Below are 14,988 nucleotides of genomic sequence, written 5' to 3'. Positions count from 1 at the left end.
TTCTCCCTAGCAGTCCGCCACACTTGCAACAAGGCTGTGGGGCTTTGGGAGGTGAAAATAAAGACATATGCCTAGAACTAGGTGTGTGGGGAGGGGGTCCCCACCTGTGGGCCATCTCTAACCATAAACAGGGCTCTGGTAGGGCTGTAGGCCATTCTCCAGTGTAGGAACCTGGGAATCTGCTTTCCCGTTGCACGGACGGCCAAATAGCAAGAGAAATGGATCCTGGGTGGTTCTGGGAACATACTTGGGGGCAATATGGGGCTGGGAGAAGAAAAGGGGGGCATCAAGGACAAAGGTCTAAAAGGAAGCCCTAACATTCAGGGTTCTTCCCCTGGCTTTCTGGAACCTTAGTACCCTTCAGGTACAGTGTGGGTGACACCAGGCAACTGCCCCTGCTTGTGGATTGTGTTCTACCTGCAGGCACCTGACTTCAAGGTGAGCTCACTGCCGTGGGCAATGGCCTGGGCAGGGAGTTTGTTCCCTAGCCCGGGGGTCAGGTGGAACAGAGTAAGTGCCCACTCTGTCTGTCCTCCTCTCAGCTCGCTCCCCAAGTGCCCACCAGCAGGAACAACACCGCTCTTGGGTGGACACTGGTCACTGGCTCCCTTGAATCCACTTCTCCTTCTGCCAGCAGTGGCTTCCAATTTTTTTTGGGCGCAACACATCTCTCTCCACTCTTGGACCCACACTTTGTGGAATCCACTGAGGTTTGCGGTGGTGGCCACAAGCTAATTAGCATTTCCCATGCCTGCGGGGACTTCGGGTACTGTGTCGGCCACTCGGCAGGGAATGTCAGGATGAGCCACGGAGGGTGCAGGGGCTGCACCACCATGCTGGTGCCACACACGCCCCGGGGATGACACTCATCCAGTGGAGACAGCCCAGCTCTGATGATAGGCGGCCAACTGTGTGGACTTCTTGGCTTCGTGGGCCAGTGAGCTCCCCTTCTGCGTGCTCCGGTCTGAGCTGAGTTTCTGCCCTTGTGCCTGTCAGCTCTGATCCCACTGGCTGTGGTCAAGCAGGGGTGCTGGACGCCTCCCCCGAGACTTTCACCCTCTCTGTGTTCCACATGAGAACCTGTACCACAGCTGTGATGGCTTCACAGGGAACACATGCTAAACTCATCAAGCTGCGCTATTTCAATATGTACAGCATATTGTATATCAAATTTACCTCAGTAGAACTGTTTTTAATAAAAAGGAAAAAAAAAAAGAGAACTCTGCTAAGTTCATATCCACAGCCTGCCCCTCTGCCCCTGGCTGGTGTTTTCAAAATGGATTTTAGATCAACTAAAATACATTTTCATGACAAACTGCCCGAATCCAGGGACATGACCCCAGTCCAGACCCCAAGCATCCTGATGCAGAGAGTCTGCTTCTGGCTCGAGGTTCCCTGCAGGAACAAGGACACAGATGGACTTGCAGGCCACAGAGCACTGCAGAGAATCAAAAACCTCAGTGCCGGAAAGGAGACTGACTCGAGGATGTGACCTCAGCAATAACCATCCTTCGTGACAGACAGGTTCCTGGGGTGATGGTGAGCTCACAGACCCATACTGCCTGGGAATCCAGTCTCCCTCTCCTTCCTCTTGGTAACTGTCTCACACATTTTTCCAGTGCAAACCTCCCAAACCATCCATCTTCCTCACTTCCTACTGCCAACTACTGAACTGAGCAAGCAGAAGCAGGAGCAATCTGACAGCCATCCACGGTCACCCCCACCGGCCCACCTTCCCACAACTGTGGCCACGCATGCCAGGCCCAACTCTCCCCCGACTCGAGCCCAAGATCCTACCGCTCTCGCCTCCAGGACCTTCTTCTGTCAACTGGCCCCTCTCCACTGGATTAATTACCATCAGCATAGAATCATGCTGTTGTCCCTACAAGCCCTCCCCGTTCTTCAACTGGGTGGTGCTCACATGTTATGTCCACTTTTGCGAAAGTGCATCAAGTTGTGCACTTAGGATCCATGCACTTTAGAGTATATACGTCACACTCCAATTACAAAGTCACACCCTGAAGGGACCCCTGTGATTCTCAGCTGGCCTTTCTACAAAGTTTCTGGAAAGAGTTGCCTAAACTCACTGTATCCTTTCCCTCTCTTTCCAATTTTTTCTTGAGAAAGTGTCAGAAAATGTATGTTTATGTTCTAACAGTTACCTTTATACTAATGTCTTTATATAGTACCCTGGGTCCCCTCTTTTTAATACACTGGACTCCCTCCTAGGGGCAATACTAAAATTAGCGAGTAGCCTTGATCTTCCCCCTCCACTCCTTTCCCTGCCGACATATAATTGAAAGTGATATGCCTTGCTCTTACTTAATAAGGCAGTCAGTGAGCTTATTCTACTTTCCATACCTTCTTTTCTCATGTTTTCATTGTACTCTATGTATTCAGAGCATATAAAATTACACATGACTTGTCACCTTTATCCTTGTTATCTAGTCCTATTTCTACAGCTAGATACATTCAATGCTCCCACCAGACCTTCTGCCAAAGCCTCTTCCGTCATTTCTTGGTTGTCTGAGGTTGTTCACTATTAGATGCCTCAAAAGCTGATAGCTTCTGTGAATTCCTGCATGCTCCTGACGGTCTGTGGTTTTGATACCTGAACATCAGTTTGCCACACAGAAAATCCTAGGGTCACAGCTTTTTTACTGTATATCTTACAAAATGTTACTCTATTTGTATAAAATTTTGCTATCAAAATGTCTGATGCCTGGGCTTCCCTGGTGGTGCAGTGGTTGAGAGTCTGCCTGCCGATGCAGGGGACACAGGTTCGTGCCCCGGTCTGGGAAGATCCCACATGCCGCGGAGCGGCTGGGCCCGTGAGCCATGGCCGCTGAGCTTGCGCGTCCGGAGCCTGTGCTCTGCAACGGGAGAGGCCACAACAGTGAGAGGCCTGTGTACCGCAAAAAAAAAAAAAAAAAAAAGCCTGATGCCTCTCTGATTTTCATTCCTTCATAAATGACTTGGTCCTTCTTGACTGGTTGCCCCACCCAAATTTTTTTTTTTTTTCTGTACTTACAGGAGGATGTTGTATGTATGGGGTAGCTGTTTGCACTGTACGGTTGGGGGTCTGTCTTCTGGTGCAGTCTCTCTATGGAGCCCCCCTCCAGGACTTCCTGATCTGTCTCCTCTAGTGTCAGAAGCTTCTCTCTCTTTACTCCTCAGTATTCCTGCCCTGCTCAGTTCCAGCTCTTTTTTCCTCAGGGAGGGCTCTTTCCTTTTGGAAGGGAGTTTTTGTTGGGTGTTTCAGATTTGTCCTAGCATTCTCTGATCTTCCCTTAGCTCGTCAGTGGATTCCCATGTTTTGTGTTGTTGGTTAACTCATCTGTGAGCTGGAGCCTGAGAAATAAGCCTGCAGTTTCACCGGTGGTTTCTCTTAGTCACTTGCTGAGGTTTCTGTTCAGTGGGTAGTCTCTTTTGAGGAGGGTGTGTGTGGGGAAGTATTTTTGGTGATTTCTGGATTCCTTGGCTCTTGGGACTGTCAGAACCCTTTTTCTCTTCCCTCCACTACCACAGCACAGCTGCTGATTCTGTATCTGTAGAATAATGCTGCAGTTGGTGGTCTGGCCTCACCTACTTGTAGTCTGGGGTTTGTAAGATACCCTTTCACCTGGCTTTGTTAAAGCTGTTGTCTGTGGGCTTTTATTTTTACTCTTAAAGTTGCTTTGTGCATTTTAATGGAAAATTTGGTAAGGTTTAAAAAGCTACCCCAATAACCAACAGCTTATCCCCGTTGAAGGCCACTCCACCGGGCTTTTCTTCCTGTTCTTCCACTGAACAACTCTTGAAAAGGCCACCGTGACCTCTACTTGCCATCTCCAGTAGTCAATTCTTAGTTCTTATGATACTTGACCTCAGATCCAAACTGAACTCTTGACTGCTCCTTCCAAAACTGCTGTTCCTCATGTCATTAAATGGTGATTCTATTCTCTAAGCTGCTCAGGCCAAAAACTATAGGGTCATCTTTTTGTAAACCCTTCTTTATCCCATACCCTCCATCTAATTCGTCAGTTCTCTCAGATCTACCTTCGAATTATATCCTGTACACTAACACTGAACAATCTGAAAAGGAAATTACGAAAATGATTTTATTTACAATAGCATCAAAAAGAATAAAATACTTAGGGATAAACTTAGCCAAGTAGGTGAAAGACCAGATGCTGTATGCTGGAAACTAGAAAATGCTGATGAAAGAAATTAAAGATGCAAACAAATGGAAAGACATTTTGTGTTCATGGATTGGAAAACTTCATATTGTTAAGATGTTAATATTACCCAAAGTGATCTATAGATTCAGGGCAATTGCTATTAAAATCCCAATGACATTTTTGCAGAAATAAAAAAATCTATCCTAAAATTCAGATGGAATTTCAAGGGACCCCAAATAGCCAAAACAAGCTTGGAAAAAGAACAAAGTTGGAGGTCTCAAATTTCCTGATTTAAAAATTTACTATAAAGCTAGAGTAGTTAAAACAGTATAGTACTGGCATAAGGATACAGACCAATGGAATAGAATTGAGAGCCCAGAAATAAATCTTGCAATACATACGTTCAACTGATTTTTGACAAGGGTGCCAAGACCATTCAACGGGGAACAGATAGTTTTTTGTACAACAAATGGCATTGGAAAACTGGATATCCACATGTAAAATGATAAGTTTGGACACCTATCTCATACCATTTACAAAATTAACTCAAAATGGATCAAAGACCTAAATGTAAGAGCTAAAACTACAAAATTCTTAGAACGAAACATAGAAGAAAAGCGTATGGCAACTATTTCTTTGATATGACATCAAAAGCACAATAAAAGAAAAATAAATTGGACTACATAAAAATTTAAAACTTATGTACATCAAAGGACACAATCATCCTCAATCAGAATGAGAAGGCAATCCATGGAATGGGGGAAAATATTTACAAATCATGTATCTGATAAGAGGTTAATATCCAGAAGTTCTACAACATGACAACAAAAACAAACAACCCGATTAAAAGAAATAGGCAAAGGACTTGAATAGACATTTCTCCAAAGAAGATATACAAATGGCCAATAAGATGTGAAAAGATGCCCAATGTCACTAATCACTGGGGAAATGCAAATCAAAACCACAATGAGATACCACTTCATATCCATTAGAATGGTTATTGTAAAAAATAACAGAAAATAACAGTGTTGGAATGGATGGGGAAAAACTGGAACCCTTATGCATTGCTGATAGGAGTGTACAATGGTCTAGCCACTGTGGAAGATGTTATGGCAATTCCTCAAAATATTAAACACTGATTTACCATATGACGCAGCAATTCCACTTCTGGGTACATACCCCAAATAACTGAAAGTAGGGTCTGAAGAGATATTTGAACACCCATGTTCATAGCAGCATTATTCACAACAGCCAAAAGGTGACAGTAACTGAAACGTCCATTAAAAGATGAATGGATTGCCCTGAATTTATAGATCACTTTGGGTAATACTAACATCTTAACAATATGAAGTTTTCCAATCCATGAACACAAAATGTGGCATATGTATACACACACACACACACACACACACACACACACACACACACACACTAGTATGTATTCAGCCTTAAAAAGGAAGGAAATTCTGACAGATTCTATAATGAAGATGAACCTTGAGGACATTATGCTAAGTGAAATAAGCCGATCACAAAAGCCGATCACATTACTGTATGACTCCCCTTATATGAGGTACCTGGAGTAGTCAAATTCATAGAGACAGAAAGTAGAACGGTGATTGCTGGGGCCAGGGGGTAGGGGCTTGAGGGTGGGAAATGAGGAGTTAGTACTTAATGAGTACAGAGTTTCAGTTTCCAAGATGAAAAAAGCTTTGGAGATGGATGGTGGTAATGGCTGCATAACAGTGTGAATATACTTGATACTACTGAACTGTATACTTACAAATGGTTAAGATGGTAAATTTTATGTTATATGTATTTTACCACACACACACACACACACAAGCACACAAATATATATATGTATCCTGAATTTAACCACTTCTCACCAACTCCACTGCTACCACCCTTGACCAAGGCTCTATCATCTTGTGTCCTGAAAACTGTTAGAGCCTTCCAACTCATCTCTGCTTCTATTCTCGTCACTCTCTAGTCCAGCTCTGTTCTAGAGAAATATGAGAGCCACACACATAATTTAAAATTTTCTAGTAGCCACATTAAAAAACATAAAAGAAATTGTGAGGTTAACTTTAATAATATATTTTACTTAATATAGTAAAAGTATTATCATTTCAACATGGAATCAATATTTAAAAAATCAAGATATTTTACATTCTCTTTTTCACACTGAATCTTCCACCTCTGGTGTGTAGTTTATGCTTACAGCACATTTCAGTGTGGTTGCCTTTCAAGTGCTCAATAGTCACGTGTGGCTACTGTACTGGGCAGCTACACCTCTATTCCATTCTCAATATGACAGCCATAGCAATTCTACTAAAACATAAACAGACTGTGTCCCTACTCTGGTCAAACTCTCCACTGGCTCCCATCTCACTCAGAGTCAAAGCTAAGTACTCCCAAGGGCCTACGGGCACTACATGACCTGGCTTCCCACTCCCTCTCTAATTTCATTACCTGCACCCTGTCTCCACTCATCTCAGCAGCCTGTGCCAAGCTCAATCCTGCCTCCAGGCCTTAGCACCTGCCATTCCCTCTGCCTCGAATACCCTTTCCCCAGATACCTTAGGGCTGTTCCCTTACTTCCTTCAAGTACCACTTGATCAGAGCCCCCCGCTTCCCCTAGCAATCCTGATCCTTTCACCCTGTTTTATTTTTATCCTTGGCCCTTATTGCCACCTGACATATTGTATGTTTATTTGCTTATGGACAGTCTCTCTCACTAGAATATAAGCTCTAAGAGGGCATGAATTTTGTCTAATCTGCTCTATTCCTAGTGCCTAGAAGAGTTCCTGGCACCTACTGGGAATGCAACAAAATGTGTTGGGTGAACGAAGGGCAGGTGCTTGGAAGGGGCCACTGGGCCAAGCTTACACTGGCTGGTCAGGCCCTGTCATTTGTTGCACTGTGCCTTGAGAAGGCAGCTCAACATTCCTGCTCACATCTCTTTTCATCCAATCCAACCTCACTGTTTCTTGAAATCCCAGATCAAGCCCAACCTCCTCTAAGAAACCTTTCTTAATGTCTCCACTGCACACTGATTCTGCCCACTCCCTTCCCTTCCATTCCTTATCTATTTAATAGTTGACTGAGCATCGATTACAGGGGTGAAAAATTTAAAGGCTTTCATGGGCCAGACCAGGTGGGGTTCTGGGGAGCTGAAGTGTACATGCCACCACTCAGCTCCAATGCCACTCAGTGGGAATGTGGGCCCTGTAATGTCAGGGCCCCTGATTTTTCCAGAGCAGCCAGATATGTGGATTTTTATATGGACTCTTCTAATCATGAAGTGTTTTCACAAATCCAGATTGTTAATAGCACACACATCTTGTCCAAGATACCAAGAAGCAAGGGAGTGATCAAACATGGCCAGGGTGATGTCAAAAGGACTCAGATGTCACCTGAATAAGCTTCCTCTGGTCACAGATGGAATGAGGATAATAACTGTCATGGACTGAAACACATCAAGTTGCTTAAATCTGTAAGTTCATAATTATACTAAAAAGTAAACATAAAGAACTGAATTGGTCATATTTTGAGGATATTTGAAAACCAAATTCATCATTTTAACAACTGGTAAATAAAAAAAAGATTTATTCTGCCTTTTCTATATGAACTGTGCCTCATGGTAACCAAATAGTTGTTGAGGGTAAATTTCTCTATATGGAAATATTCCAGCTAATGAACAGAAGGAATGATAGAATTAGAGTGCCCCCATTTGCAATCCTAATGAGTTACCTAACGAATTATCTAGGCAATGCTTGTCAATGACTGGTAACAGCACATAATCAGGTATTGCATACCTGTTGGTGGAAGTACACAGCACCTCAATCCTGCCTACAAGTGGACCTGCCCCCCACTCCCCAACACAAACAACTGAATCCAAATCTAAGCTGGATCTCATTACTAAACCACCAACTTACAAGAACCGGGGCACAAAAGAATCCGTTAAGCGTTTCCAAGAGATGCAATCAGCAAACACCAGACTGCGAGAAACTCTATAGCACAAATGACCCAATTCCTTCAACAAAATACTGCAAGAAAAGAAAAGAAAAGAAAGAGAGAGAAAGAGAGAAAGAGAGAGAGAGAGGGAGGAGTAGAAACCTATAGATAAAAAGGGATTATACCAACCCACTGTAACATGTGTATGACCTATGTGTACCTCAATCCAAATGACTAAATTGTAAAAAGAACATGTGCATCTGGGGAAATGTAAATACAAGTTTTTGATGTTAAAGAATTATTGTTAATATTGTTGGTATAGTAAAAAGATTGCAGTAAAAGGTAACCCTGTAAGAAAGATTGATGGGAGAAATCAATCTCCCAACAGGTAAATAAACACAAGCTGGACAGGCCTAAACAGAGGGATCTCAGTGCAGCAGAGTTCATAAGGGACAGAGATGAGGGTGGCTGGGCCAGGCAGAGAAGGCTTCTTATGTGGAATAGGACTTGAGGCAGGCAGGGGTGACGCTCAGGAGGACTGGGGCACGTCTCGGCGTACAGAGAGGGCTGTGACCCTAGGCATCGCGTGTGTGGCCAGGACACCTGAGACTGGGGCTGGGTTAGGTTTTCCACCCTGCACCAAGCGGGGACCCTCCCCACCCAAGGCCCAAGGCAGGTACCACAGGGCTGCCTGGGCTCTTCTCCTGGCCCGGACCCCCACCCCACTGCTCTGAAGGGCCCTCTCACCTCTGGGGCTGAGTCCACAATGCTGGCTTTCCTCCCCGCTCTGCTGTTGCCTGGCGGCTTGGATGGCATTTTCTGGAGGAAGTCAGAGATCCTCTGAACCAAGAAATCGCGGTCTTTCAGGTTGGCAAACAGGAAGGTCATTTTGCTCTTAGTGCTAATGGACAGAGGGCTGGGCAGGACACTGGAGCTATCAGCTTTTTCCACAATGGTCACCTGAGAAGACAAAAACACCATTTGGGGGTCTGTACCTTGGGATGTAAAGCCAGATGGTTTTGTGAAGCTGAGAGCATGGTGGGCTTAGGTCGTCTTCTCTCAGGCATGGGGCAGGGAGTGGACGAGGGGCTCTCCAGGCCTGGCCGATTCATATTCTGACTCTACCGCTTGCTGCTGTGTGAGTTACATGCATGTCTGAGCCTCATTTTTTCAGCTGTTGATGGGTGTGAACATATCAGCCTTGCAGGACCATCATCAGGATGGTGACACAGAATGTAAAGCCTGAGCCCAGCTGCTGGCCCTGATCAGCTTCCCCAAGATGGACAGTCATGTCCCTGCCCTAAAGCACAGTGAGCAGCCCTGCCTGCAAGCCCTCCTGAGCACTCATTCCCTCAGCACTTCCTGATGTGCGTCCTGGGCCCAGTTCTGACTGTGAGGTGTGTGAACAGAGCAGTACAAGTGTGCAGGGCATAGGATAGGCTTTTAGGGGGCAGGGCCTGCAGCCTGGGGTGGGTACAAACAATGGACATGCAGGCTAATGAACACGGTCACCAGGGCTGGTGGGGGCCACAGGGCAAGCTGGGAGGCCGCTGGGCTGCTTCCTGTTGAAGGCACCTCTGGGGAGGCAGTAACTGAGCTGAGACCCGGTGCAGCCAGACGAAGAGCTAGGGGAGAGGCCAGCAACCACCCTGAGGAGGGGGCTGGACTGGCGTGATGGACAAAGAAAGACTGGAGAAGCTGGGGCAGAGTGAGAAGGGGTGGGCTGTGTGTGTGTGTGTGTGTGTGTGTGTGTGTGTGTGTGCGCCTGTGTGTGTGTCTCTGTGTGTGTGTGTCTGTGTGTGTGTGCCTGTGTGTGTGTCTCTGTGTGTGTGTGTGTGTGTGCGCGCGCCTGCATGTCTGTGTGTGGCAACTGGAGATTCTTCTAATCACAGAAGATACCGGAGGATTCTACCCAGGGTGAGCAGATTTTTAAATTATGTTGGCTGCTGTGGAAGGATGGGATCTAAAGGATAGGTCCTCAAGCCTTAGGTGGAGACAAGGTACTGCTGAGGTGAGCCAAGGAGACAGCTTGTCTTAGATGGTGGCTGTAGAGAGGAAGGGACATGCTCTGGAGAGCAAGCTGACAGGACATGCCATGGTCAGGATGTGGGAATGAGGCCAGGTCAGAATCAAGGATGGCTCCCGCTTTCCACCTCAGCAAACGGATGGAAGGGGTGTCACTTCCAGAGGCGAGGATGAGATTTGGGAGTGCAAATTCAAGAGCCCAGTGGACACATGAGTGTGGCTGGCATGAGTGAGGAGCCCCTGTGAAGCCCCCTGGCTAGGATACTGAGGTCAGTGCTGGGCAGGGGCCTCCATCAGGACCAGCTGCAGAGCCCCATCCCAAGAGCTTCCTGGCTCAGCCAGAGCTCTCTGCCATCAGGAATGTCAGGACTCATCAGGAGAAATGGAGCTGGGCCTAACATGACCCTGTAGCCAGCCCCCAGGGCTCAGGGTCAGATCAGTACAGCACCCAGGACAAATCCACAGACCTAGTGCCAAAGGAGAGCGAGGGGTCAGGGGCCAGCTCTGAGTCCCTGAGGCTGGAGCTGTGGCTCCTTTAAGTCCTTTGCCTCTGACTTCCCTTGGGTAAACTGAGGCAGCACACTACCTCACACCTGTTTACAACAATACCTGCAACTTCAGGGATTTGTACAAAGGCCAGGGAGGTCCCACTGCTCTACATTTTAAATAGAAACAAAATACTGTGTTTTAGCTTATAGCTTAAGAACCTCACTTAAACCTCAATTAAACAGCCAGTATGCCCTGTTGGGCCATGAGGAAAAGGAGGCCTTGGAGGGGTGGATGGCTCTCCCTCACTGTCTACACCTTCACGGCAGCACAGGACAAATGGCCTTGTTTCTACCAGAGTCACTGTGGAAGCCCAAGAAACTGAAGAAAAAATAACTCTGATAGGTGAGAGCTAACCCCACCTTTGACAGGTGACAGTTGACCCCACTCCTGAAAGGGCTGACTTCCGATGACTCTGCTAGAGCCTGAGCCACAGCCAAGGCAGGTGTCAGGAGAGGAACAGTGAGGTGGCCCCTGAGAGTAACATGGGGCTGGGGTGGGATCAGAGTCCTCCAAGCCCAGCCAAAGCAGGGCTTTGCCAAAGTCTAACTGCAAGGCCCAAGGAGGCAGGACTAGGGGACACTCACCTGCAGGAGGCCACTGGGCTCTGACCAGGGAGGTGTGGGTCCTTGTTGAGGTTTTCGTATGTCCCACTGTGAGCTGTGCTGGCAGGCCAAAGCCCACCGTATCTCCTCACCAGGTGAGGTTGATCCCTGAGGGGGCATCCAGTGCACCCACTCCCGCCAGGGCCTGGTACAGGACAGGTGCTCAGGGAGCACATGAACCACCATGTGCCCTCTGTACTTACATCACTAAATCCTGAGGGGCTTCCTGGGCTGGGGACCTGGCCACGTGCCCTGGTAAGAGAGGGAAGAGCTGGCAAGGACTTAGGGCTCACCTCCCGCAGGGGTATGATGAGGTGGCAAGCATCCTCTTCCTTGCTGGCAAAGCAGATGTAGTTGCTGGAGATAAACATCTGGCCAGGGATGTGCAGCTTGTTGAATGGGGTCCACAGGGTGCAGCCTGTGTGGCCGTCCAGGCGCTCGTCCCCGGGCAGCCGGAACGTGGCACAGTAGCACTCGTTCTTGGCTCGAGCGTCCAGGTCTCTGGTGAAACCAAGGTGGGGGAGATAGAAAAGCAGACAAGAGTTGGGGCTAGCACACTCACAAGGCGGCCTCATGCCCTCGGTTTCCACGTTGGACTCAGGCTCGTGGGGGTCCTCCTGTGAGCAAGTTGTGCCCAGGGATCTCAGAGTTCAATAACACATGCACGCTGAATGGTCAAGTAGTAAAATGTGGACATCCGTATGACCAGCAGAGGAGTGGTCAACAAACAGCATGCTCGGTACTGAGGGTGGGTGGTACCCAGAGGGTGCCTGCACCCGCCCTGCCGCTTCTCACTAGGAAGACCAGCCCCACCTAGAAACTCAGACAAGGCCTCCCGACAGGCAGGTGTGGAGTCAAGACTAAAACACAGGGTGCTGGGATTTCCCCAGCGGTCCAGTGGTTAAGACTCCATGCTTCCACTGCAGGGGGCATGGGTTCGATCCCTGGTAGGGGAACTAAGATTCCACATGTCACGTGGTGCAGCCAAAAGAAAAAAACACAGGGTGCTGTTGCTTAACGGAAATGCACACTCGCCAGTCCGATGGCTGTGTGAGGCAGGGGCCCGGTAGCCTGTTCCTCGCCCCCGCGGTGGCCCTGTCCTCGTAAACATCTCTCTCTTCCCAGCCCCATGGGGGCCGCTAGCAGCCTGAGCTCGGCCTGGCAGGCACACCTCGATGGACAATGCCAGAGACTATCAAGTCCGGCCCTACTCATTTTCTTTCTGGAAGGTTCTGAAAGGCACCATGTCACTTGCATCAGGAAAGTAATATCCTTGGACAGCATTCTGTTCCCGAAGGTGCACCCAAGAGTCTGGGCCTAGGCCACAGTCTCTGCACACACAGGTGTGAATCTGGCTGTGGGCCCCAGGGGCTCAGGGAATATCTGAGCTCCTGGCTGGCCTACAGGTTTCCCCTAAGCTGCAATGGAAGAGCGAGAACAGAGTGCTCTGGAGGGGCCAGCCCTAGTGAATCGTTCCTCTGTCTACCAATTCCCACAGACAGGGTGGCAGAGACCTCAGACCTGTGCAGGGCTGTCTCCTGGGGCCTGGGGTCAGGGCCCAGGGGTCCTGAGAAGAGCTGTCAATCATGGCGGGATGGAGGCGGTGTACCCTGAGCTGGGATTCTGAAGCCTTCCTGAAGAGGCCTCTGGGGATGCCCTGGCTGACGTGGTAGGGCACCTGTGCTGGGCTCCATTGCTCACTTAGAGCTAAGGCACTGGGGTCTGGGGCAAGCTGCTCTACCTCCCTGTGCCTCAGCTTCCTGTCTGAGAGCAAGGAGCCTGTGAGAGCCTCCCCACCCCAGGGCTTTGAGAAGTAATACATGAAGAACTCCCTCCACGTCAGCGTCAGCGGTAGGTTTTTCAGGACGACGCCTCTGTGAATCTCCTGGTGCCCTCCCCACTATCGAAAACCACCCCTTCACCTGGCCCCCTTTACACGCAGGGAGCCTGTGAAGGGTGAGGAGGGCAGGTCCCTGCTGGGGGTGGGGGAGGCACAACGCACCGCTTCAGAGCCGAGATGTTGCTGTGCGGCCGGGGGGGCCTGGGCAGTGCTTTGTCTTCCAGGAAGCCCTCGCTGTCCAGTAGCTGCCGCATGGCAAGGTTGGCCAGCTGCTCCATGAGCTTGAAGGTCTCGCTGATGTTGAGGAACATGGAGAAGAAGAGCTCCTGGTCCCGGGTGTCCACACGGATGCTCTCAGGGAAGAGCAGCGTGGCATTCTTCTCCAGCCGTGTGACGTCCACCCACTGCACCACCAGGCTCACTGGACACCAGAGGGGACAGACACACCATCAGGTCAAACCAGCTGGAGGGCTGGGCAGGCAGGCTCCTGACTCCTGCCTGGCCCTGGAACCCATGTGGGGGAGCGGGCAGCATCTACTGCCTGCCCGTTCCCCACCCCCAGGCCCCATGCCTGAGCCTAGCTATGCTGGGACACCAGCTCCACGAGGAGGGACTGGGCCATCCTGGGCCAACCCAGTGCCCAGCCCCGAGAATCTCCTGGGTTTGCCCACCAAATGGCTAAAGGATGAGATGAATGAACAAACAGAGGTGAGCTAGCTGAGACCCTGGACTTGAGAAGCCCCACCTAGTGGGAGTGCACTGATGTGGGAACAAGTCACAACATGGTGTGACCAGCACAGAGAGGATGCTGGCCCCTGCCTGATGAGAAGATGCAAAGGTGGGAGAAAGGCAGGGGAGGTTGTGACAGGTGTGTGTGCATGGCTGGGAGCCGGCCTTGCTGGGCCCAGGAAAGGCCACACTGAGAGCAGCTAAAGCCCTGGGGGCTCTTTCTGGGGGCGACATGCAGCAGAGTTCACTGGCTGGGAGTCTGCCTTTTGTCCTGAGGCCAGGGCTTCCTGTGGGGAGGGACCTGCAGCAGGTGGCTGCAGGGGCACATGTCCAAGGCACCATGTAACCTGGAGCCGCTCAGGGATGATGGGTGCCCGGCACTCTACTTGAAAGAGGGGAGGCCCTGTGCAGAAAGTCACTACGTGAAGAACTGTGCTAGTTGATGTATACATGACAGGAGCCCCCAAGAGCCCGGTGATGCCTGGTTCAAGTCTGGAGTTCTGGTCATGGGCCACTAGGTTCTGGGGAGACTCTCTGGTGGGTATGTGGGGACAGAATATCCGGGGGCCAAGGAGGGACAGCCCTCAGGAACTTCGACAGTCTGGGGAGGCGGTACACTTTATAGAGGCGAGGTCGAGGGTTCGGGCAGAGGAGGATGCCCTGAGGATGACGGGGCCAGCTGGGGGACTGGGGCTAGGGGGGACACAGGGGGCACTCCTGCTGCCTGCACTCACCCTCCTTGCCCAGCAGGAAGGAGTAGAAGCACAGGTGGTTGACGGTCAGGTAGAGCCAGCCCTGCCGGGGCACGCGGCCCTTCCAGTAGCTGCAGGAGTAGTAGTTGACCAGCTTCTCTCCCTCGGGCATCCCAAACTGCTTCCGCATTTTCAGCTCGGCCTCCTTGAATTTCCCAGGGTCCTCATCTCCCTGGGGCTGCAGGTTCTTGTTCTCTTCTGCGATGATGCCCTGTAGGAGGACAAGGGGACTGGTTCCTGCAGGGAACTCAAGTGGTGAGACCCAGGACTCTTGGTCGCTGGCCCAAGGGCCACAAGCAGGTAGGCCTGTCGTCTGCTCTGGCCAGACAGATGCTGGGCAATTTCCCCTAACTCCCTGAGCTATTATCTCTACT

General features: G+C 49.6%; 1 protein-coding gene across 7 annotated transcripts in view; it reads right to left on the bottom strand.

Annotated features, from left to right (window-relative positions):
• Nucleotides 1-14,988, bottom strand: part of TBC1D9B (TBC1 domain family member 9B) — a 44,144-nt gene that overhangs the window by 17,134 nt on the left and 12,022 nt on the right. For all 7 annotated transcript variants that reach the window (XM_060144401.1, XM_060144404.1, XM_060144402.1 and 4 more), the window contains exons 4-7: nt 14,597-14,825; nt 13,296-13,554; nt 11,587-11,794; nt 8,865-9,077 (exon numbers count right to left, since the gene is read on the bottom strand). In XM_060144401.1, coding sequence (XP_060000384.1) covers nt 8,865-9,077; nt 11,587-11,794; nt 13,296-13,554; nt 14,597-14,825 — 909 coding nt within the window. The remainder of the gene's footprint in view (nt 1-8,864; nt 9,078-11,586; nt 11,795-13,295; nt 13,555-14,596; nt 14,826-14,988) is intronic.

The sequence above is a fragment of the Lagenorhynchus albirostris genome, chromosome 3, assembly GCF_949774975.1.
Source record: "Lagenorhynchus albirostris chromosome 3, mLagAlb1.1, whole genome shotgun sequence".
NCBI classification, from domain to species: domain Eukaryota; kingdom Metazoa; phylum Chordata; class Mammalia; order Artiodactyla; family Delphinidae; genus Lagenorhynchus; species Lagenorhynchus albirostris.
The sequence above is the reverse complement of the archived record's forward strand: the minus strand, read 5'-3'. Positions and strand labels throughout refer to the sequence as shown.